The 27,306-nt window shown below is 37.8% G+C and overlaps 1 protein-coding gene across 3 annotated transcripts; it reads right to left on the minus strand.

The window, feature by feature from the left end:
* Nucleotides 1–172: 172 nt before the first annotated feature.
* Nucleotides 173–26,946, minus strand: LOC124186541 (ras-related protein Rap-2a). 3 transcript variants are annotated; one of them, XM_046578335.1, is made up of 4 exons: nt 26,671–26,946; nt 3,109–3,225; nt 1,970–2,399; nt 173–1,324 (listed from the first exon to the last, which is right to left on the minus strand). In XM_046578335.1, the coding sequence occupies exons 2-4, from the start codon at nt 3,201–3,203 to the stop codon at nt 1,025–1,027; spliced, it is 825 nt and encodes a 274-aa protein (XP_046434291.1). In that variant the 5' UTR covers nt 3,204–3,225; nt 26,671–26,946; the 3' UTR covers nt 173–1,024. The 3 variants fall into 3 exon arrangements, with proteins under 3 accessions (XP_046434291.1, XP_046434292.1, XP_046434293.1); XM_046578336.1 differs by lacking the exon at nt 26,671–26,946 and adding an exon at nt 6,670–6,689; XM_046578337.1 differs by lacking the exon at nt 26,671–26,946 and adding an exon at nt 5,232–5,276.
* Between the last annotated feature and the right edge of the window lie 360 nt (nt 26,947–27,306).

Genomic DNA, 27,306 nt, shown 5'->3' on the forward strand with positions numbered 1-27,306 from the left:
AAATGAAAATAGTTAAAGACTGAGCGGTAACCGGAACTAAAAATTTCTCTTACTGTAGTTCTAGTTACTATATACAGTCCTTATAATTATTATCATTTTTCATCACAATCAAAATATATAGTTGTTTAAATACAAAATGAAAACGAAGTTTGCAGCTATTACTATTATACTTTTCAAACTAAAATAGCACATTCTTTTTTCCTACATACAATCAACTGACCGTGAATTTCATAGGTTGAATTTTTTGACCTTGCTGTTAGCCATCGACAGCCAATTTTGACACTCTAAAAATCATGTGGTTTCATTCGCTTATCAATCATACATATATCGACCCAACGATTCTCGAACCTCACCAATGATGTGATCTTAAAAGAAAAAAAAAAATCGATCCTTGTACCTCACGATTGTGTGGCTCAAAGTACCGGGTTCTTTTTTAAATTACCTTACCTAATTTATTATTTCAACGATACCCGTTTTGACGAATTGTTCTCTTGAGAATAAAAGGAGTAATTAATATCGTCCTAATTTCGCATCAACGTAACATATGCATATGAAGCGTAAACCAAGAAGTTACATGAGGCTGAAGTTAGTAACGTAAGCGTAACGAAACATTGGTTGGGAAAAAGGTCGTCATTTTGCAATTTTACAGTGACTTGGTAGTGTCGCAAGTTTCTTAAAATATCAATTTCTTTTCCCTTAATATAATTTACTGCATTTCAGACATTCCTGAAATTTATCCGAAACGTGAATTATTACAATAACAACGTTACCGACTTCAACCTGGGAAAGTTACAGGCACGTTTATAGAATGGCACTGAAACAGGACCGTGCGAATCCATATACGCGGAATGATTTGGTTATCGGCTATTGTATACGTATTATATAGTATACATATCGTACGCGTTACGTAATGTGGTGTGTATATATATATAGGCTAAACTGCTACTTAATTAACTTTCAGGATTTTCATTTATTTCTTCACATTAATCGTCAGTCTATTATCGGCGCTACGCAATTTACAGGATTAGGAAATAACGCATGAATTTCGCTTGGCGTCGTTTCGCTCGCGAATCTGTTGAAGATGCTGGAGCTGCGAGGGTGACGGAACGTGAGCGCTGCTCACCCTTGAGCTAAGATGCTGAGGGGGCGGTAAGGATTGCCGCCGTCTCCGTCGCAAAGCTGGACTCAGGTTGTACTTCACCTTAGCCTGTATCAACAGCTCCTTGAAGACCTGGTTTATATTCGTGTTCTCCTTAGCCGAGACCTCGACGAAACCGTTTTCCCAATCAACGGTCACCAACGCCTCCGTGCTCTCCCTGTCCACCTGGATTACCCAGACTCCGTTAATTCCACGTCGACACAAAATTCCTAAACGCGAGAAGAGAGCGTCCTGGTGGAAATAACTTCTACGTCTAACTACGAATTTGATTTTACGATTAAGTTGACACCTTCCTAGTCTTGGCATAAAATTTTTTTTTAAGTAAACTTGGACACACGAATTTCACAATATCAAATTTTTCTGCCCTTTGGCTAACTTTCTACCTTGTGGAAAATCGAAGAGAAAATTCTCTGATGCCGACGGTCACGGTGCGCGATTTTTTTCAAACAATTTTTATGTTCCGACAAAACACTATCGAAACTTGATTTAGACATCGATTTCGACGATTACTTTTGTAATGTGTATTTAAAAAAATTCAAGCATTATTCACTTTTGCGATTTGTTATACAATACATTATGCGGAGAGTGAATTCCTAACGACTGCATGGTCAGTCGTCTGCTAAAATATAACGCGCACGCGTAATGATCCGAGAGCGGACCTTCGCCAAGGCGACCTAACTTCATAAATAACCTTTGATTGAATTTTTTTTTTGATGACAACATTGATTGATTCTGAGAACGAATCAGACCTTAGACCAGTTTTACTGGACTTTTATTCAAGACTGACGAATCGTCGCACGTTATAATTACCTCGCGATTTTCGTCAGCCAGATCGAGTTTGTTTCCAACAACGACAATTGGCACAGCGCTGTAACCTTTGGTCTCGAGTATTTGGGCGCGAAGAACCTTCGCCTCGAGGAAGGACTTGGAATCGTTGACATCGTATACCAGAATGAAGGCGTCAGCGGAGGAAATGGACAGAGCTCGCATGGCCGGAAATTCGTAGGCACCGGAAGTGTCCAATATGTCAAGAGTCAGCTGAATACCGGAAACATTGAAGTCGCCGTGATGCATTTCTTCGACGGTTCGTTTGTACTTAGCTGAGAATGTATTGTAGAGAAACTGACTGATGATTGATGATTTTCCAACTTTCGCCGCTCCCATTACGACGATTTTGTGACGAAACGAGCTTTCCGTTTGCTTCGTACTGTTGCTGTTCGCCTCTGATAGCCTTTCGGTGCTGCTCGTCGTCAATGCAAAGTGGATAAAACGCGATCAGAATTAATTCGAAATTGGCCCTTTATACAGTACGATCACGGACCGCGCTTTGCTTCAACTTAATCCCGGTGAAAATAGGGGAGAGAAAATCAACCGGGAAGGAAAAACGAATGAACTTTTCAACGTTCGAAAATTCCCTCACGATCCGATGTTAGTGAATTTAAATCCTCGAATAGACGGTGCTTCTCTCTTTTGTAAATCGTTTCAGTTTCAATTTCGCTACATTCTAGTCTTATATTTTACAAATTCGAATGAAATTTACATTTATGTATTAGAAATTATTTGAGAAAATCGTAACCAGAGAAATCGAGTTTAATTATTTGTAAGTTTAGAAGGAGTTTTGAAAAATTGTACGTCGATTTTCCTAATTACTTGAAATAATTTTCAAACTTCTACTGTAATGAGTTCGATTTTTGTCATTTCACCTTTACATCTCTTAGTGCACGTTGTAAAAAATGACAGGTTAAAGCTTGCGGAATATAAATGTCGGTTTGTTGGTTTTAGTATTAGCATAAGCGAGACCCGCACGGGTGGTGAGAAAATAAAAGTTTCACGGTGTACGTTTGCATATAAATAATTCATACTTTGACAGATTCCGGTGTATAATATATATTTGTTTAAGTAAAAGCTCTCCGCGTTGGGGGCTGATGCTGTTGCTGTTGTTTTCTCACCTATTATTCTTCGGCAATTCTTCTTCTTGTTCCTCCTTGAGAGAGGATGGCTGAAGGCTAAAACGCCGGCGAAATTGATGGCGGCTCTTCATCATGTTTCTTCCCCCCTTTCAATATCTGTAAATATGAATAATTCGTTCAAGTTGAGATATCGAAGTTTCATCCGCGTGTAATATTATTCTGTACATACACGTTGGGGTAGTCTTTGAAAAGGTCATTTTTAAATTTCGAACGGCTCATCCCCTAAATCAGCTATGAATAATTCAAAAACAATTCCGTAACTTTTTCAGATTTTTATCTCTAATCTAACCCGTGCCCGTAAAAGGGTGGATTTCCCCATTTAACCCTTTCAGGAGCACGTTAAATCCAATCAACAGATTTCGATCAAATTTGGTGCGGAGGGATTTCTTGGGTCACTGATTACGAATATCAACTCGAAATTTGAAAATTCAAAATGGCGGATTCAATATGGCGAACCAAAATCCAAAGTCATGCGATTTAGATAAAACTCAGTATTCTGGGGTTTTCGACATCGCTGATTACGCATCTGAACTGGAAATTTGAAAATTGAAAATGGCGGATCCAATATGGCAACATCGAATGACTTGGGATTTAGGTCGACCTATTGGATCCACGGATTAGAGTTGAGATAAAAATGTGAAAAAATAAGGAAATTATCAAAATTCAAAAATGATCTTTTGAAAGAACCATACTAACAGAGATATACAGAGTGAATTACTAACGACTGAATACTTTAATGCGCACGCGCTAAAATTCGAGAGCAAGAGCAGTTTTTTTTTGTCAGGGCAACCAACATTCATAAATTCAGATGACAGGTCGCCGTGATATATCTAACCTCAAAAATGTTGGTAGCCCTGACGAAACAACAGGTCTTGCTCTCGAATTTTAGCGCATGCGCGTTAAACCATTCAGTGGTTAGCAATTCATTCTGCATAATATACAACATTGTATTTTATAATTCCTTAGCAACAAACAGTTAGACACCAACTATCGCTCACCATCACTCAATACTTTTACAGCACGTGTGCAGTTTCCTGCATGTCATTTACACTTGTAACGTAATTTTTCGAGCCGAAAAAGTGTTAGCAAATCGAAAAGTTGAAACGAGGAATTCGAAGGAAGGATCGCCAGTGATAAAAAAAGGATTTGTTTTCCTTGTCGAGAGTTGGCGGCGGTTGCTATATACATATATGTAGTAAGCGAATGTCCGTTGGACCCTCCATTTTCGGGGCCAATTTCGAGTCACGTCGATCGGACTCCTTTCAACGTCCGCAAAAAGGTTCTTTGTCCGCCCATCCACTACTGTGCAACACCTTCTTCGAGCTTCAGGCTCGATGAAGCACGTGAGATGAAAAAATTGAAACTTTTCACCAGACTCGAATTATCACTCGCTGGTGAATGGAAAAAAATCAATTCAAGAATTTTTTCATTTTTAATGCCTTGGATATTTTCTACTTAATAGAAAGATCAGTTCGATTCAGACAGCTCACTGGATGTCTAGCGATAAATTGAATCCACGCGGATCGATAATCGTTTCACGAATCTATTTATGACATATTTTTACGACAGCAGACAATATTGCAAATGGAATTTCCTCGCGGTAATCTATGACGATTTTGCTCCCCGTATTCGCGAGGTTAACTCTAAATTTCACCCAGTAAAATTTGTTTGATAAAACTTTTAGTTATAGATTGTAGGTATACGGGGACATCCATTAATTTTCGATCAAGACACGCAAACTCGTCTTATCACGTATATTCTTATATTTTGTAAAATATCAAACGGTACAAAAATTTTCAAAACTGATACGAACGTCACGATGTTGAATTTTGTACGATCTGATTCGTTTACACAATTTTCCGTCGGCTTCTCTCGTCGGTAAGTGAATATTAAATAAATTTTCAGAGGGTAGAAACGCGCGATCTGCGAATGAAAAATCACCTTTGAACTTTTCTGCCACGGGACTAATTAGTTTTAAATTTTACGTCAACAAGCGGTATGTACACATTTGATAATCATTACGGTACGAATTTTACACGTTTGATTGGATGCTCGAGTCTGCATGAAATAAGAGTGTAAGATTGTCTACGTGTAGCTCGTACCAACATCAATGTTGTATTCCTACGTACATCGATTTTGGGTTAGACGTCTCCTTGCAGGAAGCAACTTCACGAATATACGTTGTACCTATGCATACATATATATATTCTCGAACGATGGAGTAATATTACCGATGTATAATAATAATGTGCATTAAGGAACATTTCGTACCACGCTGCTGAGTGGTTCAGTCTACATGGTATACCATGTAATTAGTTTCACTCAGCTCGTTAATTCTCTCTAAGAAATGGAAATTCCTCGAATCGCGAGGAAGATTAAATCGTAATTTCTCATGACGTTCTTTTTATTGAAGTTGAAAATTAATGGGATCTATAAAAAAAGAAAAGTTCATTTCAATATACGAATCCGTTATGTATTTTATAATGCCAAATGATATTTACATATTGTTAAGTAGCTGCAGAGAATTGTGTATTTTGTAAATAAAACCCGCGACAAAATTTTTATACTTGAAGATCTTGAAATTTCAGTTACAACTAAACCTGATAAGAAAATTACCGTAGTTTTATCGCGATGCGTTAATTCTGCAGCATTTGTAGCAGACAACTTATCCGACATGTGAACTGGCTTTCGTTTTTGAAATTGAGAAGAATTGTGCAGGAACTTAGTTGGAAAACAGTGCCGGAAATTACAATACATACATTCATCAGATATTTGCGACGCAACTTCTGGAGTCGATATTTCAAAGCTCGAAAGCAGTACAAGAATTTCACAAAGGACTTGGAAATAGCATGTGTAGGACTTTTTCTTGATACATTCAAATAATGAAATATTGATGCGGATATGCCTTGAGGGAGAAATTCGCTACACTCGTTGCGATACGAAAACAGCCCTCGGCGACCCCTCGATGAGAATTATGAAAGTCGAGGTGAAATAAAAAGAGAGAGAGAAAACCGAGAGAAGAGAAAGAAAGATCTGCGTGAAATTTTTTTTTCACCGGATCGTATAATCTACGCCTCCCATAAATGTACCACGCGCTGTGCGTGCGTTTAATGAAAACGAAACTACTTCACGCAAAGTGTAACGCGCGCGTGAAATTGTTCCGAGCTTTTGTGTAACGGTTGTCGTGAGGCGAGATATACTTGGGCGATTATTTGTTCCCCGTAAAAAGAAGCAAAGTAATATCTACCCAAATGGGAAAAAATAAAAGTAAATGTAGGACCGTATCGCGTGGGCGTCGAGAGAAAAGCTCGAATCTAACAAACGTAGCAATCCAACGATATAATTAACTTGATACTCACGCTGCAGAATGAGATCCAAGAGAAGGAAAGGAAAAAAGGAAAAGCGCAACGATGGAGGAGAAATTAAAAGAAAAGTCCGACGGTATTGTTGAAAGGAAAAAACGTTCTTCTTCGGTCTCTCGTTGTATTCTTAATTATTATCGATAACAACATCTCGTGTTGCACGATTTTTTCTCCTTACCGTAAAACGTTCCATGGATTGTGCGGTTTCGTGTGAAAAAATCAAAATTCGACACCACGGATAGAGAAAAAAATATGTAGTCTTGGTAAATATAGATCTGCATATATTTATTATTACAAGACAAATATTTAATTTGAGATTCGAAAGATCCACAAGCACCGAGATTATCGCCACGCTACGCGTTAAAATCGTTACGATGCGTAGAGATAAGGCGAACAGTGAGCAGCTATTCCGGTTATTGTTGGAAAAATTATGCACGTGGAATCGTGAGTTTATTTTTCAAACTGCCCGTAGAAAGGGAAACGAAAAATTTTCCGCGATAGAGAAAAAATCAAGCGATTTATAAACAAGAACTTTAGCCGAATATTTTCTTACAGAATTTAAAAAATTTTTTTCCCACCGATTTGAAATTATAACGAAAAATATCATCGTTTGATTTCATTCTACTTGTTTTCCAAACCTTTCAAGTCAGGGCTAAAGGAATTTCAAAAGAAATGTGAAATTTCCTATTTTGTATTATTAAATTTAAATGGTATGTTGTATGATTTTCGGTTCAAGCTTTTCTAAATCATTTTCCATTTAGCAACCAGAACTAAATACGTACTTAAACGGATTTTGATGATTTCGAACTATGTTAATTTGACAATAGAAATTAGATTAAAAAAAAAAATAACATAAACAGCACAATACAAAAATACGGTGTAACTGAATAAGAAATTAAGAATCTTGGAATTGTTTCAAGTAAAAATGTAGTACACAAAATCGATGCGGCGTAAAGGATTTCAATGATTTTAAATAAATACGACAAATGCCAATGGTAATAAGAGTGTGTTTAACGTAGGGCAGGATTCGCTGTGTTCTAGGTTCAGTAGCTCGAAAGTAGGTCTGGCGTAGAGCCAAAAGTGGCATGTGGTGTCGTTGAAGAAGAAGTAACAGTGCGCCCTGATAATTGAGAGGTCAAAGAACCTGCTGGGTGAACGAGTACCTAAGTAGGGGGTGAAACAGTTGAGAATAATAGGGAACAAAGAGCGAGTGATTAGAGGGTTTAAAAAGCGTCTATCCTCGACTTAGTCGAATGCCGCAGAATCGTAACAGATCTCGGTTAACCCTTTCAGTCACAGTGGGATGCTCAGCGTCCCACCTCAACAATTTCCATGTCTTAGCCTCATCTTTGTTACTTCGTATGACTATCAAAATATGGAAATGTCTATTTTGATTGTTTCTTCGATTTTGCATCCGCCATCTTGGATTTATAAGTTATCAAATTCTGAATTTAGATTCGTGATCAGTGACCCCAAAAATCCCCCAGTAACAAGTTTCGACCAGAATCATCGAATTTTTACGGTTTTTTCGAATTTACATCCGCCATATTGGATCCGCCATCTTGGATTTATAAGTTATCAAATTCTGAATTTAGATTCTTTGACAGTTTTTTCGATTTTGCATCCGCCATATTGGATCCGCCATCTTGGATTTATAAGTTATCAAATTCTGAATTTAGATTCTTTGACAGTTTTTTCGATTTTGCATCCGCCATATTGGATCCGCCATCTTGGATTTATAAGTTATCAAATTCTGAATTTAGATTCTTTGACAGTTTTTTCGATTTTGCATCCGCCATATTGGATCCGCCATCTTGGATTTATAAGTTATCAAATTCTGACTGCAGATTCGTGATCGGCGACCGGAAAAATCATCGAGTAACAAAATTCGAGCCAGAATATTGTTTTTGAGTTGAAAAATGTATGACCGAAAAGGTTAGCTTCTGTTTCCCTCACAGTTGCTAAAGGCTTTCGCGAGAAAGCTCTGCCTCCGTTATTTATCTGTTTAATAACTCGTCTGCAGGGAGCGATTTTTTATTCGGCCTGGCTAATTAAGAGCTTTCATTATTCACGCTGAAGACGGATCGTCCTGGAGATGACGGATGATACAGACAATAATACAAAACCCAAAACCATACCTAAGAGATTATCTAGTCTAAACCAGGCGCAGTAATTCTGCTCACAATCTACGCGCGACAGAATTTTTGGAACACCCACCGAAGCTTCTTTCTTGTCTGTTACATCTCATTTAAAAGCGGAATACCGTTTAGAAGGTTTAGACTGTGTCGTAGAAATAATGTCACATTATTTGATAGTTTCTTTCAAGTTTTATGAACAATAGTTCATTTCATTTGTCAATAAGTTCTTATTAAATGGTTTGGAATGGTTTTTCGACAACCACGATAGCTTTTAGCGATCAATTGAACCGGAAATGCAGTGATAATAATGGCACTGGAAGATTAGAAGTGGATTTGAATAATTGAAACTATAATTTATATTGAATTTATTACTGAACAAACAACGTATTCGCTTGGGGGTAAAAGCATCACAATAGTTGTTAATAATTGAATATAATTAGTTTCGATTGGTAATTGAAAATTGCTTTCATGATCATCGCGTCAAGTACTTTCAATCAACTTTACTTCCATCAATTATAGTTGCACTTTTAAACTTTTTTTCGATGATATCTTCAATACATACTTAATCGCCGACATTTTAACATGACATAAATATAGAATAGAAATCAACATCTTCTACCCTGAAAACTCGATCAATGAATAATTCTTTACAGCTATAAGAGAACGGTTTTGAAGAAATTGCAGTCAAACATTCCGTTGGAGTTCAATTCCATAATCGTTATTCTTGCGCACATATACAATCCGCACTCCTTACAATTCTGTAATTCTAACATCGGATTAATTACGTTGCAATAGTACACGGAAAGAAGAGCCGTCTGCATAAAGGAGTCTAATCAATTCGTTGAATCGAGTCTGTCAGAACTATTAGCAGTAGTTCAGCAGTGACAGGAAAACCTTCCTTTTATGCGGTGGTCGCATTGTTCTAAATTCCGCTGCAGCCTCTTTCCTCTTTTATTTCAATACTTTGAGCTGTAGAAGAGGGTGCAGTGCTGGCGAACTGCAGGGAATAAGAAACTTGGCAGTTTCTTAAGGGCTGTTATCTGGCAAGTTGTACAAACCCTCCGTGACTCGTGGATTTGCTGTAATCTCTTGAGAAAGTCCCACTTGAACGAACTCGTCGGAGTCCTCGCGTGGATTTTTACATGTTCTTTTTTCTTCCCTTGTTTCCAGTTTTCACCATGGTAGAGTACACTTGTTAAACCTTCACCGCGATACAGTGCCGACGAAAATTGGTTGCAAACTCTCACACTCACGAATAAACGTTCAACTGCAGCCAACTTGCTTATCGTACCTACTCGCTCCTTTCGCTCGCGCAAAGATCTGCCTTTTATCCTTCTTAAGTGCATCGCGACCTGACGCACAACGCCTTCAACCATTTCTACACTATTGAAAATTAGTCACATTTCATGTATACATAACTATAATTTATAGCCCCTTCTGTCAAAATTTTTGAAATAATCGGCAAGAAACAAATCAGTGTAGATAACTTCATTTCATAGTTTCTACGTTACTTCAGATACACCACGGAGGCTTCTGTTGAAATTTCGTGAAAATCCGTCGAGCCATTTTAGAAATTATCGGTAAAAAATTCGGTCTGTTTTACCGATATTTGTTCCCCAAATCGGACAAGTAGTTTTTTAAATCATCGGTAACAAACAAACGAACCTTGTATTTTTATAATAGTGGTGTTCCAGTTGATATTTTCTAGGATACTTCAGGTATGCTACGAAAGCGTCTGTTAAAATTTCACGAAAATCGGTCCAGCAGTTATCGAGATTATCGGTAAGAAACTCGGTAGGTCTGTTTTACCGATATTTTTTCCCCTCAGTGGTAGGCAATCGACCATACTGCGTTGTTTACTCTAAAGCACCCTGTACGTAACATTCTCTCGCTTAACGAACATGCAACACAATGCAACTTTGTTTGTTTCAAGTAAATGTTCAATGTGCCTGAGATTCGTTGATGCGTAAGATTCGCATTATATGCAGCTCCATAAACGTTATTCACCCAATTTAAAGGCCGTATCAGTATCTCTGCGTTTTAATTCCCGATTTAAACGTGACCGTCGTCGCCGTGTTTTATCGGTACTCCTGGTGTCACCGAGTCAGGCTCCGCGGCTTTATCCTACAAGGCTGGGGAATCGAATTTGCCGTGTTTACACCGTAAAGCAAACGGATCCTGCTGAAGGCATCTCGTCTAACGGGGTAAAAAGTGAATTGCTCGGTTGATTCAAGAAGATTATGTGTAGGTTGTATAGGTATACCTATACACATAGCGATGTAGGTATACCTGTGTAGAAAAACACGGATGAAGAACCCCGGAGCGAACGAAAATTGAAAAGGAAAGTTCGGGTTCGGGAATTTCCAATCTTCGGGATAAATTGCATCCGTTTCATAATTCTTAATAGCTTTTTTACAGCTACTTTCAAAAATTTTCGCAAAAAATATTCACGTCAGCGCTCAAATATATTTTATGAAATTCAATATCCTGTAAACTTGCTGGTCGATTGACAGATGATTATTATAACGGGTATTCGGTAAGTCCATTAAACTCTGTGGCACACGATGACCCTTGATTTGAAGAATTGACTTTAGGAAGTTTAATCATTCCTTGGGAGTATTAATTTTCTCCAACCTCAGTTGAAAGATACTTGAAACATCAACGAAACGAAACGAAACGATATTACGACGCAAACTAATTGAAAGTCAATTTTGTCGTCTCATTGTTGGATCATTAAAGATAATTAAATTCTAAATTACCCTACAAATCTTGTAAACACACATTGTAAAAACTATCTTTTATCATTTATCAGTATCCATTGATTCGTCATTCAAAACAATATCAATACTTGTATCGTATATTAAAATATACGAACTGGGACGGTGCGATTAATCGTTTATTCGCTAGCTTCGTTTAATTATTTTTCCAATTAATCGATAAATCGATCTATCAAAAAAACCATAAATCGAATCTTACCAAATTAAAACTACTTTCACTGTGTCACTTTTACTATACACACAAAAAAAAAAGAAGAAATTGTCAAATTTCCTTGAAAATTTCGTGATCGTACGTTAAAATTCCTGCATTCCGTAAAGGTACCTACATAAAGGAAGCAATTTTTTGTTGAGAAATTGTTTTCAAATATTTGCTTTCGTCGACACCTGCAGTGGAGGTTTTTCCTCCCTGAACGAAACGATCAGGGTGTGTAAGAAATTGTTTTTTCTTGGTGCCTCTGCTTATTTTCTCCCCAACCTTTTTTTTTCGCCAAGCGAGTTTTCCTCCTCATCTTGCAGCCGAGTTTTCTCATCTATTCATGCATATACAGAGTACACGTGTATTATTTATGTATACCTACGATACAAAGCACGTTAAACTCTCCTTAGCCAGATCATTGTCGCCAAGGCCACGTCCGGTTATCAAATGACATTGTCGGATTGGCTTCGCTCAAGGGGAACAACAAACGATATTCACCCACACGCGCTTCTGAAGCAAGGCTGCAGGCTTCCAAGCGTACATTATAGACCTTTCTGAGTTCAATCATGCATGGGTAAGGCTAAAGGCATGGAAACGAGGTTCTGAATATCTCTGCCGCGAGGTAAGGCTCTCACTTGTAATTTACCACCGAGAGAAATTTAATAACGATGACAAGTGGATGCAGTCATTATCCTTCGTCAAGCTTGTACGCAAAATAATATTCTCAACCCCGAGATATTTTTTACAGGTTAAAATTATCCCGCTGCACTTGACGATCAGGGCTCAGATTGTAATCGTGAATTTCAAAACGATGGGAGAAAAGAGCTGAACATCCAACCCGTTAACATTGCAAGGATACGAAATTTTTTACACATTTTTCTACGCGGTATTTCAACAAATTTATTTACAACCAGACAATTTTCTAGACGTTAAAACGTTTCAAGAAAAGCTTCGGCAGCTCATTTTTAAGAGAACTTTGGGTTTGATAGGAAAAATCGTTTCCAGCAAATATTTAGGAAAAACTTTGTTTCGGAAAATCTCAACAGCGTTTCTTAAAAAAATGAAGCTTAAAAACTCTGGGTTTGAAGGTACGAAGAAGAATAATCGTTATTCAAGAATCGTTCGAAAAGAAAATGTGATTTTAAAAATCGATATGGAAATCTTTGGATTGAGAAAAAAAAAAAAACGTTGGTTGAAAACCGTTCCAAAAATTGGTGAAAGAGTTACTTCTCGATTAAAAAAAAAAAAACAGGTTTTCAGACCTACAGGCTCCAAAAAAACAGGAATCATTGCTCGTCTATAACTGTTCGGAAGAAAAAAAACTCTCGAAAAAATGCGAATAATACATTTTTGAGGTGTTACAAAATCGCCGATCGAATCGCAGAGTGTTTAGAGTCCAAGCAATCTTTGGAATTGGACTGGAATAACCGGTATACAGTATCGTTCGATTCGGATTGATGGTATCGGATAAATTCCGTATCCTTCACCTCTCGCAGCTAATACAGTGTGAACCCCTCGATTTTTGTGGGCAATACGTGACTTTATACAGGTCTGCATCAAGTTGATCGAGGGTGGAAATAAAGGGGCGGGAAAGTGAGAGAAGCATTCACACTGTGCACCTGACGCGTCAACTTTTTCCCAATTTTAGCAAACGTCGTATACGATATACGGCATATTCTCGTAAAAGTTTCATGCCTCCATGAAAGACTTCGCGGGGTCTCCGGTCGCCATAACTTGCCGAATCACACCCCCGATTACATCTCTGCCCATTAACTTCTCATACACCTACACAAAAATGTCCATCGGTCACACCAAGGTTTCTATAAATGGTGTTTCATGTCGTAACCCTCCCCCCCCCCCCCAACCTTACATGGACGTACCTTTTATCGGAGAAAAACCCGAAAATGATTTCCCAAGAAAAATTATGTGCGGTTTATTAAGGACGACCTGCCGCGAGTATAAAGATGGTTCGTTTTTTTTTTTTTTTTTTTTTTTTCTGAACGACCACCATACGTGACACACACGTGCCTTTATTGTTCTCTTAAATTTTCGGAGAATTTATCGGGTGAATGGATAATCATTTTATATGGGGAATTCCGTGCAAACCCGACCAATGTCTGGTCATCTCCATTTCTGATTGTGTTGACAAAAATGTTCTGCAATTGTTCCAACTCTGAAATCGAGAACCATGAAGGAAAAAATGTTGAGTAAAATAAATTCCGATCTGAGTTATAATAATTATCCGAATTCGTTTCATTAGTTGACTCTGTTGATAATTTACTAAAATTAAGTTAATCAAAGCCCGATAATCCGACCGCCATAAATCACGCGTTATCATCTTCCGAAGTACAAAAGCTGCAGAAATTCGACGCGAATCAGCTGGATACGTAGTTTGAAATCCGATAACTCGTGGTTTCTTGATTGGGATAAATAGTCCATTCGACACCGTTTAATTCGGTTGGATTCTCTAGGTTTTGATCAATTTTCAGGTGAAAACCAAATACGAGGATGACCGAGAATAATTACACAAATTATACCCCTCGAGAAATTTCTAATCGAACTTGACGTTTCGTATATATTTATATATATACGTAAATAATAACGATGCTTGTCTCTGTAGAAATGCGAGAAAACATAATTACATTGATTTTGGTGGAACTGAAGGGTGGGAGTAAAAATATAGAAAGATCAAAAAATTGAACAGCCATATTATCGAATTCTTAAACAATCGAAAACTTAATTTATAGAATTTAAAAATGTTGAAAGTACAAGTATGGATAAGTAAAAGAATAGAAAGGTCGGAAGATAGAATGCCGAAGTTTTAGAATCGTCAGTATTCCTTTCGATACATATTTTGAACTTTCTACATTCTGTCATTCTGTATTTCGACTTTCGATATTCACAATTTTCTATACTTGTACTTTCCGCAACAATAAATTTTATCAATAAGATTTTCGCGTCAATGAAAATTCGATATTCCGGTCCTTCTGTCAATCGACGATCCTAGTTTTTTTTTTTTTTTTTTTTTTTTTTACACCTTGCCCCTAAAGTTTATCCGTGACCTCGTAAAAAAAATTCTATAACAAAACGCGTCTACAAATTGATTTGGTTAAAAAAATCTTAAAGTCTTATAGGAGGGCAGGTATCAAGGGAGGAAATGAGAGAGCCAAAGACCGAGAAATAATCGGAAATAGAAGGCGAAGGAGAGAGTGAAATGGGTTTAAGTACCTACAACGATGAGAGTCGAATGGTTGGCGCCTGCCTGTCCGTACCTCCAGGTCTTCTACTTGTTACCGCCTGATCACCTCGCCTTCAAGGATTTCGCGGATGAATTCATATCGTCGCGGCTTTTATATTGCAATATAACGACTCTCCTCGAATCCCTCCGGCGTAAAATCTCGGCCAGAATAAGGCAGGATTTATTAAATATCTACATGTTCAATTCGGGATATATATCGTTCACAGGCAATTGCAGATGTATATTGAGAAGAATCGAATCGATATAATTTGAATAAGAATAAGAATCATTTCTCAGACTGACTTCATTTGGCAAATAAAACCTCCACTTCACCGCTTTTTTTTTTTTTTCCATCTCTCCTCGTCACCGTTTTTTATTATTATTATTATTATTATTATTGTTATTTATTTATTACTTTTTTTTTTAAGATAAACTGGTTAACCAAAAATCAATACATTTTATCAATTTTATTCCCGACTCGACCATAAGGTTAACTTTTTTGACCTGAAAAGCGGGCCGAAAGTAGCATATTATTCCCTCATAACTTTACTTCCCTAATCTGAGTGAAAAAAGTATCACTTTTCTCCCGCATTTGCGGGCATTTATGTGTATATTGTGGGAAATTATTTTTTTTCAGTAAAAAATCGCCCTTCGCTCGGCCATTAAATTCACCCGCAGGAACAATCTTTGACTTTATTCCCTTGTTACATAATGTACTGTTATTTCAAGATATTCGCGCATCGGGTATTTATGAAATTGTTTTGAAATGATGGAATTAAAATTGATGCATGTATGCATGTGCTCGTTACAGTTACGTACGGAAGATTAAAGATTAGGAGAAAGAGACAAGCTGATATAATATGGTGGATTTCAAACTTTTAATTAATCTAACAAGGGACCGCACATAGAGCTGCAACTAATTACTGCAGGCTCACAACACGACGTATATACACAAGCGAATAATTTCTACAAGTACTTTATACCTTACACTACACACATACGTTTTTATCTTTCGTTATCGTCGGCGTAATAAGCAGGACAACATATCTACAACCTATTACTTATATTCAATAAACGACCGAAAATTAGGTGGATAAAACAGCTCAACGAAAAAAAATTTTTTGAATTTATATTTCAATGAATAAATTTTGATTCTATTCATCGAATAATAACCAAAATCTTCATTTATTACTTATAAAGTTTGCTTTTGTACTTTTTACACTGGTAAATAACACCGGTCAGCACAACAATTTTTGAATCTGAGTTCCAGATGTCAAATTTTTTGTAGAAACCAAAACCATATTTCAGATTTTAAGAAAATTTCCTATTATTTTCTCAAACACTTATCGTAAATATCAACAAAACAAACTTCTGTTTTGCATTTAAATTTTTCAGTGCAAGTGATTTAAACGTGGAACTGAAACTTGTTTAATTGTTATTTACAATAAATGTTTCAGAAAATTCGATATATCGTTCTGATTTCTACAAAAGCAAGCTTTATCGAATAAAACTATTTTTTCTTCTATTAGTTATGTGAAAGAAATCAAAATTTGAGTCAACACTCAAAATTACATATAATAATAAGATTTTGGAAAGTATGCTGCGGCAGTGTAAAAGTGAGCGTGTTAATTAATTTTCTTCATACCCTGAAACTGTTATCTGGACTGTCTTTTTACCGAGAGAAATGGGAATTAACGAACGCTAATGGAGCTACTTAAATAATTGATTATTATTTTTTCTTTCCTCGTTTTTTGCCGATTTAGAACTGGTGATCGATCCATTTCAAGCCTGCCAAGAAGTATAAAGGAGTTTCGAAAGTATTAGCTGAGCATCGTGAAAATACTGTTTCGTTGTAGTAAGCAAAAGTATAATACAGTCGATTATAAACTAGATTTACATTGGAAAGTGTTGAAGTTTCGAAAACTCTGACTGTACGATTTCGTTTCAGGCTATGGAAAAATCCGATGAAATAGAAAAATCTTATTCAAACCAGGGTTATATATGAAGCATTGTTTTCCCGGCAGCAGAAAAACCCGAAGTATAAAAGTTTATGTGACGGCAGGCTTTGCGTGGTCCGGAAATTGAAGATTTGCGTTCGGAATCTAGCACGATTCAACCTTTATCACCATCTTTTCACCGCGATGGTTTTCTTTCGGGAACCTTGAAAATTTATACAATAAAAGGAAAAGAATGTAAAAATGAATCGGCCGATGGATCTATGTCAAAATTCAAGAAAAAAGATGTTTTCAAACTGTTTACAAAATTTTTATCAATGTTGTTTGGTCCAATATTGGCGAACACGATCTCTGCTATATAATAGGCATGAATCTAAGAAAATTTGAATAGCGTAAGTCAAGACGTCAAAGATTTGAAAAAAATTTATATAATTATATCGTTAAAAACGATTAAACTCTGGTGTTTTTGGTCTGATTGTGATATTACACTGATTTACAATCAGATTTGCGCGTTATAACTGCATCATACCACAAGATACCTTGAAGTTTTTTCAGACAATTTGTTGGGATCTGATCAGCGAGGAAAAAAAATCCAAATAGGAGATGTATAATCAGATGAGAAGACACCGCAGTTTAAATGTTTAATCACTATGAACGTTCTAATTATAAAACCTCTTCTCAAATGTATTAAATTATATATCTTAGCTTTTGTGTCATTTGCATATCGTCAGCATCACGTTTTTTCGATATAGTCTAAGAGACTCGAACAGTACAAAACACAGTCACAAACTAAAAAAAAAGCAACATTTAAAAAAGCTGTCTTCAGACCCGTTTTTCCACCACGAAAAGACACCCTTATGCATCCAAAAGATGTCTGCCCGAACTTTTGGAGGTGAAAAAACAGGTCGCAAGGCACCTTTATAAACTACTTTTTCTTTTACGACTTCAAGTTTCGTTTTATCTGGACGATGTTGTTTCATTCGTGTTCACCGTAGTGATTTTTGCAAGGGGTGTTTCACCGAAGCGGTTGAGGTGTCAATATCATTCAGAACCATTTCGTAATTTTCAAAATGACTTTGTAATTTCCGAAATTACACTAAAAATCGGTAATATTGAAATAAAATTCCGCATTAGTATCATCATCGGTAGTCATGAGACTTAATTTAGGATTACAGGAATCTCTTTGTATTCTTAAGAAATCATGCAAAATCTTATAAATCACGAGATATTACTTAATCAAAGTAAAATGTATTTGTCAATGAATGACTCTGTGAAATCTAAGTAGGTAATCACGAAATACGTAATCATGGTATGAATTTTTGCTCCGATGAAACATCCCCCGAGTTTTTGTCATTTTTGCCGATCTTCCTAGTGAACTTTGAAAATAAAATATGGAAGGGGGTCAGAAAATAGAAGATCGCCAAAGCTGCAAGTTGGTCTACCGTAAATGGTAAATTCCTGGCAGTGTCGGCCGGGGTTGCCGCAGTGCAACGAGCTGCAGTTGCACCGCACGGCCATGGGAAACTGGAGTAGGGCAACGACCCAGGAATACGGGATTATAGTATCCAATCGCCCCCGTTCGTTACACCCGCAAACGAAACCCCGGCTCCGTGGCGCCAAGGCGCGTTGACTGCTCTGCCCTGTCTGGCAGGGCACGAGGATGTCGATGCCCGAGGCTGTGCCAGACTACCCCATGCGACACTCGCTGTGCGGCCCTCGGATTGCGGAAATTTTTTTTCCCACCGACGCAGCATTAAAAAACGCCGTGTTTCGCTGTTGGGAGGATGCTGTGGTCAGTCTTTACCGACCGAGTAAAATGTCACTCATTTCGAGTGATATCAAAGCCTTGTACGTATCACCGATGTGGAAATACCGAAGTCAGCACGATTCTAAACGCAGTATCAAACACGTAAATGCCCAAGAAAACTTTTTTTAGTGTATGCAACAATAATAAAAACGCCATGTTTCGCTGTTGAGAGAATGCTGTGGTCAGTCTTTACCGACCGAGTAAAAGGTCACTTTAACTTCACTATTATTCACGCTTAAGCATCACTGACGAAAAAAAATTGCAGATCAACTGCGGTGGGTTAGCTCACGGTTGAATAATCAAATACGCATGCGCTGAATCAGGTCTACCAACCGTCATAAGTCCAGATGACAGATCGCCGCAATGTATTTATCCTCAAAAATGTTGGTCGTCCTGATAGAACAACTGCTTTTGCTCCAGAACTTAAGCGCATGCGCGTTAGACCATTCAACCATGAATGAATCGCTCCGCATAAATTACGAAAGAAACATGTATGAACAGAGCTTTTGTTATGCGTATTAGCTATACATATGGGGCATTCCACGTCAAATTAGCAGCCCATGTATCTCATCCTCTTCGATTTTAATCATTTTTTAGTATGATGTTCCTACCGACCCGAAAAGGTCTGTGAATATTTTCAGATTTTGGTTCGGTAAGCAAATCGTACTAAAAAATGGTCAGAATCGAAAGGGAGGAAGGTACATTGGCTGCAAATTTGAGGTGGGATGCCCCGTACACGTTGCCCCGTATTCGACGGAACGCGGAGATATTTTGATTCGATTTTTGTGTCACGAAGCTCATCGGATCAGAAAATCCTTTCTTTATTCAAATCCACGTCACATGGCGCACGGGATAATATCGTGTGAAAATTGAGTTTTATTAACGTTCAGATTCACAGCGGGACGCATATACAAACTCTCCGAGATTGAAATCGACTACCTACAAAATGACACACTGCATTTTATTCGATATAAAATACGATATTGTATATTATACTTTGGTACGAGAATCGATGCTGATTTACAGTTACGCGCATTTCGACGAGAGGAAGTTCCTTTGTAATTCGATACTTCAGATGCTCCGGCGTTTTCAGCACAGGTTTCAGCCGATAAGTCGCTTCCCTTCGATAAGCTGAACTATTATTCTATCGATATATGTATAGCTTTCTGTTTGCAGCAAACACAAGCCAACAATTCCGATGTTCTACTCCCGATTTACATCCTCTACAAATCCTTATAGTCAGCTAGCCTCCGATGATTCCCCGAGATAGCGCACGTTGCACGAGGTTCAACGTACTATTGTAGATATATTTATAAGCAGGTACATTTTCAAGCCAGGTAAAAGCGATATGCATGACAGAACGTTTGTTCGATTCTAATTTTTTTCTCCTCTGATTTTTAGGCACATCCAAATAAAAGCTCAAACGTTATTTAGTCCAGTTCTTATGTCTATACGGATAATTTATTAATATAAATGCGGACATCACGGACATAAACTTCATCAATCATCGCCGTTATTTCACTCGTACAACCCGACTCGCACAATTCACTCCATTAATCCTTGTTTTCGTACGACATGTCACGAAAAATTAGCACGACTGTTCCAGTGTCACCATCAATCCAGCCCAATTTTTTATTTTTATTTTTTTTCTTCTTCCTTTTGCATTTACTTGTTTCCAACATTCGTCAGTCACCTCATCGTTATTGTTATTGTTACGATTTGTATTCTTTCGAAATTTTGCTTCCCCTCGCAGGGTGAAATTGACAAGATCGAAGACTGGATTAAAATTGAAACTACTAGTGCTCTTCTTGTAGCGAGAAAAACATTTTTATCTTTTGGTTACCATGTAACAGTCTTTGGCTAACAATGATTAGATTAATTTTTAATCATAAACAAAATGAACATAGTTCTGGATAAAAGTTGGAAACGAGTTTTGTAACTGTAAGTAGAAAATTTCTTACAACCTATTCGTTCTTAATATAATTTTCCCTTGTATTATATTTTCTCGAAACACTTGCGATAATTTAATGTTGGCACGACTGCAAATCGTCTCGAATTTTTGTCACGCGCGATTCGACTGCGCCGTTTTTTGCGTAAATGCGAGTACCTACAGTTGAGTCACATATCCGAATATACGTAGACACGCATATACATATGCACACATATATATATAGGTATATACAAATGCCATGGTGCAGATTATCGGTTTCCCATTAATCCTGAAATGACCAATTTGCCAATACCATTCGAAAGAGGAAATGGCTTACCACGTCCACGTTTTTTCTCTTTGATCGGTATATTATTACTTATTTTGCATGAGAATTCTATGTGAAAAATCACCCTGCATGATTAGACGCTCCAGGCTGACCGGATAATTTTCCCCCTTCCCAACTCAACTTCCAATCTCCGATGATCGACGAGGTTCGAAATTCGGAAACAAACCATCCCACGTTCTCACACGGAAGGAAAAAAATGCTACCGATATTTCCACAGGATTGATCTCTACACCATGCATCTGATACTGTCAAGCCATTAGACGCGACTTACCCTTCGAAATGGGTTTGCAGTCCTCCACCGACAAACCATCGCCGGAACGACATAAATCAGAGGGAAAAACTAAACTGGAAAATCTCGCGGTCACGGATTGTAATAAAAATATACACACGCATACATATATATATTTATATATATACTGCAGATCCCTCGGTTCTATTTATTCTCTTTCATACTCAGGACCGCATTGTCATGTGCCGCAGGAATTTTTCACCCCCATTTTCCGAATTTTCGTTAACGACCACGCACACATTCCATACATGATCAGAGACTTATTTTTACAAAAAATCTACCTCTGCATTTTATATCTTCGAAGTAATCTACAACAGTCCATATTCTTTTCCAAACAAATAAAGGTACGGTTATTTCCGCAGTTGTATAACCCAGAGGGTATGTAACGTAATATTTATCCTAATTTTTTCATGCGTCGATTCTGTACATCTACCCTTATTATATATCTACGTACATAGGAACTCGAAAGCTCGAGTCGGGATTTTCTTCCGGTTTAATCTTGAAGCTAATAAAATATGCGGATGTAAATCAGGAATTACGTCGATAATAATCCGATGACATACTTTGCCTTCCTTCGTAATATAATAAATTTTACGGAGATATTTTCACGGGGCTTAATTACAGAATTACAAAATTCCGTTTTCCGCCTCGCGGGCCAATCGAAGCTGATCGTGATTCTTTCCGCAAGCTCATTTGACAGTGTGACCCTGATTTACGATCACGGTGCCTTTGTATTATACATATATACCCGCGCCTAAGTGTCGCTGGATAAAGTAAATAAAATTAAAAGTTTCCTCGGATTTTTCGGAGGGTCGTAAATCACGCCCCTCTTGACCCGTAACAGTGAACACCGCTCGAGGCTCGAAGTAATTCAACACATCCGCCAAAGAATCCAACAAAAGCCTGCAACACCCTGTTGCTGTTGAATAACTTTCGAGCCGAGGGGATGAAAATGACGAGCGAGAAATAAATATGAGGCATGTATAACGACTCGTTTTGAATCACTCATCCGGCGAGGTACAAGATTTCGGGATATCAGTGAATCAGGACTAGGAATTCACCCGAGATTCTCCACGGATTGAACACCTCGAATCATCCAATCTACCACCTGCGCTCGATTGGACAATTTCGAACTCGATTCCCGGAAGAAACAAATCGATCCACCGTGTATTCTATATACATCTTTCAAACTTTGCTGTTTCCCGCAACTCCTAATCCGCGTTCCATCTTTATTTTCATGCCCGATCTATGTTACTACTACAGCCGATTTTACCCTCCGAGCATGAAATTACCCGCGAATCCTTCCTGAGCCAGAGGCAATTTTTATACACCGATGGAAATTTCATTTTTTATGGTTACCGAATGGTTCTAACTATAAATTCCTAATCAATTTGAACTTGGCAACAGTGAAGTATGTATGAAGGAAAAATTATCAGAATATGAATCCAACTATAGAATTTTTTACTAACGAGGAGCTGAAAATCGGTATCGTTACAATTGCGAAGGCCTTTAAATATTGTTGGAATTGTGCGATTATAATTTTTACTATACTAAATTTTCTGATTTCAGGAACGTTTAATCTGTTCACGGAATTCAGTACATATTTTTCGATCAAACAAGGCGCGAACAACTACCAAAAAATGTAGTCCAAGTGAGGTTGATCAGAAAGTCTAGTAACACATCTAAATTTTCTTGTTACAGCATCGAAACTGATTTCCGCAAATTAGTAAACTATGTTTATAATACGGAATAATATTTTTTGAACTAGAATTTTCTGTCGGCGTGAATATTGCTGCTTGAGCCATTTCAAAGTTCGGCTTGAAATCGCGAATAACATTTCTCGAGGACTTAAGCGCGAGGCGTAATCACCGTTTCTATGGAAATTTTTCAACCGAGTGATGATATCAGAACCGTATTTGCACAAATTGCGTCAATTGCCACCCCGTGCGATACGGTCAATTAGAGAGACTGCTGTACCCGGGCAGACGTATAACAACTAGAGATAGGGTCTAATTGTTCCCTGAAGTGAACCACGGAACTTGCCACACGGGACAAAACGACGTCCCTCTGTGCGACGGTGAGTGTGGTAATTAATTAATTAATTAATTAATAGAGAGTTCCAAATCCCGGTATTGAAATGAGCATCGATACATGTAATCATGACTGGGATTTCACGCTCCTTGATTCATTTTATTACATCAGATCGATGTTGCAAATAATTTTCAAGTACCCCAATTATCGGTATATCACGGATGGAGATTTCTTCGAATAATAATAATCTGAAATTATCCAACCTTCGCATCGCCGTGAATTTACTACATTGGAAAGGAAAAGTGGGAGAATCCAGGGGAAAAAAGATGCTTCAAATTTTTTTCACCTGCTGAATTTTTCATGTAGTTGCGGAATTTTAAAGCGTCTGCGGCATTGCGTGAAGCATGAAGATACACACAAGCCGACGCTGCACGGAGGGAATTTAAAAAAATGAAAAAATATTCTCGTAAAGAGATAGTAAACCTACGACGCAGCGGACTTATGGCCAAGGATGAGTGTTGTCGGTATAACTTGAGGAATTGCAGTGCGCCTTTTATCATCCGTAGCATTAAAAATGTATCTAGTCCCGGATAATAAACTGGGCTACTTTACTATGACGGAGCCTGGTAGCGGAACTAAAACGCAACCATTTCGTGCATTTCCGAGAGCAACTCAACCACTTCGTTTTACACTATGCCATAAATTTTCACATGGATACAACGAGTGTCACGAAAATGATTCGCATATGGTAGTTTTCGCTTGAATCGAATAAATATGGTTTTCAAGTTACCGAACCTCATGATCGTCCAGATCACCTCTTTCACTTTTACCTACGAAAAAATGATCCCACACTGCATGGATTTCAACCGATATTAATATGCAGCCGAGGTCATTTCTGGGTAAAACAGATTCCCTTACCGACATATTACCGATACTTAGCTAAGACACAAACTTTCTTCAAGAATGTTCCATCGGCAAATGTCGGTATGGAAATCGGTATCCATAATCGGCCTTGTCTACCTAGCGACGATTATGAACTCGAAAAGGAGTCCCGACATAATATCATTGCGCTACGTGAAACCCACCGTCGTCTTAGCTGACACAAATGTAAATTTGTACGAGGGTTCCAAGAGAAGATATGTAAAATACTGTTTGACTTCGCAGTGCTGACCCAGCTAATTCGCCAACTAGACCGTGACTTGGGATTTTATACAATGATAACAAACCTGTACCCTGCCGGCCAAAGGATGAGGACGAATACCAAGCCGTTATTTCGACGGATATACTGCACTGATTACGAGACTTCGGACATGGCCAGACGGTATAAAAACAACGTAATTTCACCCGACGATTTAGTTCATCGATTATGGCAAAGTTTCTTGATTTTTTATTTTGCTCAACAAGAGAGGACATTGATTGGAATTTATTTGTAACATTACTTATATCGTGAAAGTTTCTTTGATTCTTCATCCTAAATTATTGTTCCCGTTCTCCCATTTATTGGAAATCGTCGTGCAAGTTCTCTTACGGCAAAAGTCGGCAACAAGTTTATTATTTGCACAACACGATCTCTTCTTGAGCAAATAGCAATTCACCTACTGCTACGTTTCCAATATTAGTGAACGTTTCGAATCAGGGTCACACGTTGCAACTAAAGTTTATTCGTTACGCATCATACGTTATATTATACTCATACTGTCCAGTTATATATTTGCTTCTGCAAGTTTCATTCAAGTTTATCCACATCCGTTCAATGATTCGTGAATGTTTAAGTTCGCTCGAAATGAATAAAATGTTTAGTGCAGCGTTACGACGATTTTTCCGCTCTCCAACAACTCTTCCACAGCGAATATTGTGAATCTATCATATTTGAAAAGTCTGCGTTATACAACATATAATATAAATAAAATCTTAATATTGTGATTTGGCAACGCAATTCAAAAACGTCGCGGTGTATTTTAGCAAAACATTCAAGACGATTGTTCTACGTGTAAATTTTAACTGAAGATTCTGTCTAATTTGAGGATGTAAATGCTTTTCATTGATAAGAAGAGCACCTGTTTAAGATTTTTCTACATTATACACATGTGTACTTCAATTTTCAACACTGGTTCGAAACTTGTCTTTGAACAGCTTCCAAAACCTTTTGTCCGATATTTCATAAAGTTTGAAATTCCTCATACATTTTTTTTTTTCTTCAATTCCACGAAAAATAACTTACAGGCGTACAATATGTCGAGAGAGAGGTTTGTTCTATGACGGCGATACATTATTGAGAAAAGTTCAAATTTAATTCATCAGCCAGCCTGATGTATAAGGTTTCTCGTCGAGAAAGGAAACTCAACAAGTGGGAATAATTGCTTTCTTATTCAAAATTTAAACGTCCACGGACTGTTTTTTCCTCCGAAATAATTTGTTTGGTTATATTCTCATATATCATACGCCATATACATTTATCGAGTTTACTAATTCGTTCAAGGATCTATCCTTTCAAGATCTTTGGGTTTAAATTTAACTTATATACAAAAAACGCTGCGGTTTAAAATCAGTACCCTGCACGATTTCCACATATGCATTTCGACTTGACGATATATTCCGAGTAGCAGAAAAAAACTTCACAGCAATAGATAGTATAAAAAACAACCCACGTGTAATTGCGTGCAAGGAAAATAATAAAACAAATATCCTAAACTCTTCACTTTCAACTGAATTTTATTTCAACAAAAGAAAAGTTTACTTGTAACGATATGAAACAAAGAACCATTTCATTTGGATTGAGGAAATTCAAGTTTATCTAATGAAATTAAAGCATTACGTGTTGTCTATGAAATATGTTCACTAGGCTTCAATAAGTGTGGATTTCTTCGAATAAATTTCTTTCCGTTCGGCCAAGTTGGAAATTTATTATTTGCAACGCAACATTTCTTTTCGTTAGTCCGTAATTAATTGATTTCTCTCTATCAAAGAAAACCTTGTTCAATTCAACAATGAATAATTCGTCATCTCAAAGATTTCTATTTGTGAAGTGAAACAAAGATTCTCAGTCCAGAGTGCGCGATTTCGCGAAACCAAGTTAATCTAAATAATTTATCCGTCGTTTAAATCTGGTAAATTTCTATTTCTACTTCAGTGTATAAATACAAACAAAATTGTAAATTTTAGTACAATACGGAGTATAAATTTAACGAACTGCAACCGCGGACGAAAAGACGCGCAGCTGCAGACAGTATAGAACAACACTTTATCTAGCCGCACGACGAACAACTAGACGCCTTTGGCAAGTCGATACGGGATTGAGAGTTGACCAATGCGTCTAAGGTAAACAATAATAATTCACCCTGTCAAATCCAATCTCTAGATAAATTCCCTCGCATTCTATTATCGCTCCAGACACACATGACTAAACGAAAAATAACACAGTGTACACAATTAATTATCGAGGAGTAAGAAACAATTGGATGTAAACACTTGCCTGATCCAAATGCACAAGAGTTTCTCCCGCAAGGTTTCGACAAGCGGAGTTGGTCAACAGGTAGAAGCTTATTCGCTTCCGTCGGATTTGAGGCAGTTGCGGAAAACCAGCGGTCGTTTTATAAAGCCGAGGCGTGAGAGAGACAGTGAGAGAGCGATGGAGGGGGAGGGATAGGGAGAGACAGAGATAAAGAGAGAAAAATAACGAGGGGCAATTGCGAACCGAACTTTTTTCCACCCCCGAGTCAATCAGCAACCTCTGACGCGAAGAATCCTCGACGCGGCTCGCGGCGTGAGTGACGAGCTAGCTGTGTCCGGTACGTTTTGCCGGATTCCCGGCACGGCTATCCAGTTGGCGGCTGCGCTTTCGCCTCCCGCCCCTCGTTAAGCTCGCTACCCGGCCTCCGTGCAGCCCCAACCCTTCCTCTTACAACAGCGAGGCCTCGACCCTCCGGCCACACAGCGGGAACTCTGAAAGTTCCAGGGGGTTATTTCTTTGCCCGAAATATACATATGTATATATATATGTATATACGGAGTTTCGTACATCGGACCGTTCTTCAATTGTACCGTTAATAGTATGTTGTGTAACAAGGAAGCAAACTCGCTCTTTTCGGGCCATGCTTAAGTTTGCAAT

The sequence above is a fragment of the Neodiprion fabricii genome, chromosome 7, assembly GCF_021155785.1.
Source record: "Neodiprion fabricii isolate iyNeoFabr1 chromosome 7, iyNeoFabr1.1, whole genome shotgun sequence".
NCBI lineage: Eukaryota > Metazoa > Arthropoda > Insecta > Hymenoptera > Diprionidae > Neodiprion > Neodiprion fabricii.

Bases quoted from the DNA above. Each gene is read 5' to 3' on its own strand.
- LOC124186541 (XM_046578335.1), bottom strand. From the start codon at position 3,203: ATGATGAAGAGCCGCCATCAATTTCGCCGGCGTTTTAGCCTTCAGCCA. The intron at 2,400-3,108 runs GTGAGAAAACAA...GACGACGAGCAG, and splicing joins GAATTGCCGAAGAATAATAG to CACCGAAAGGCTATCAGAGG. The intron at 1,325-1,969 runs GTAATTATAACG...TGGGTAATCCAG, and splicing joins TGGCTGACGAAAATCGCGAG to GTGGACAGGGAGAGCACGGA.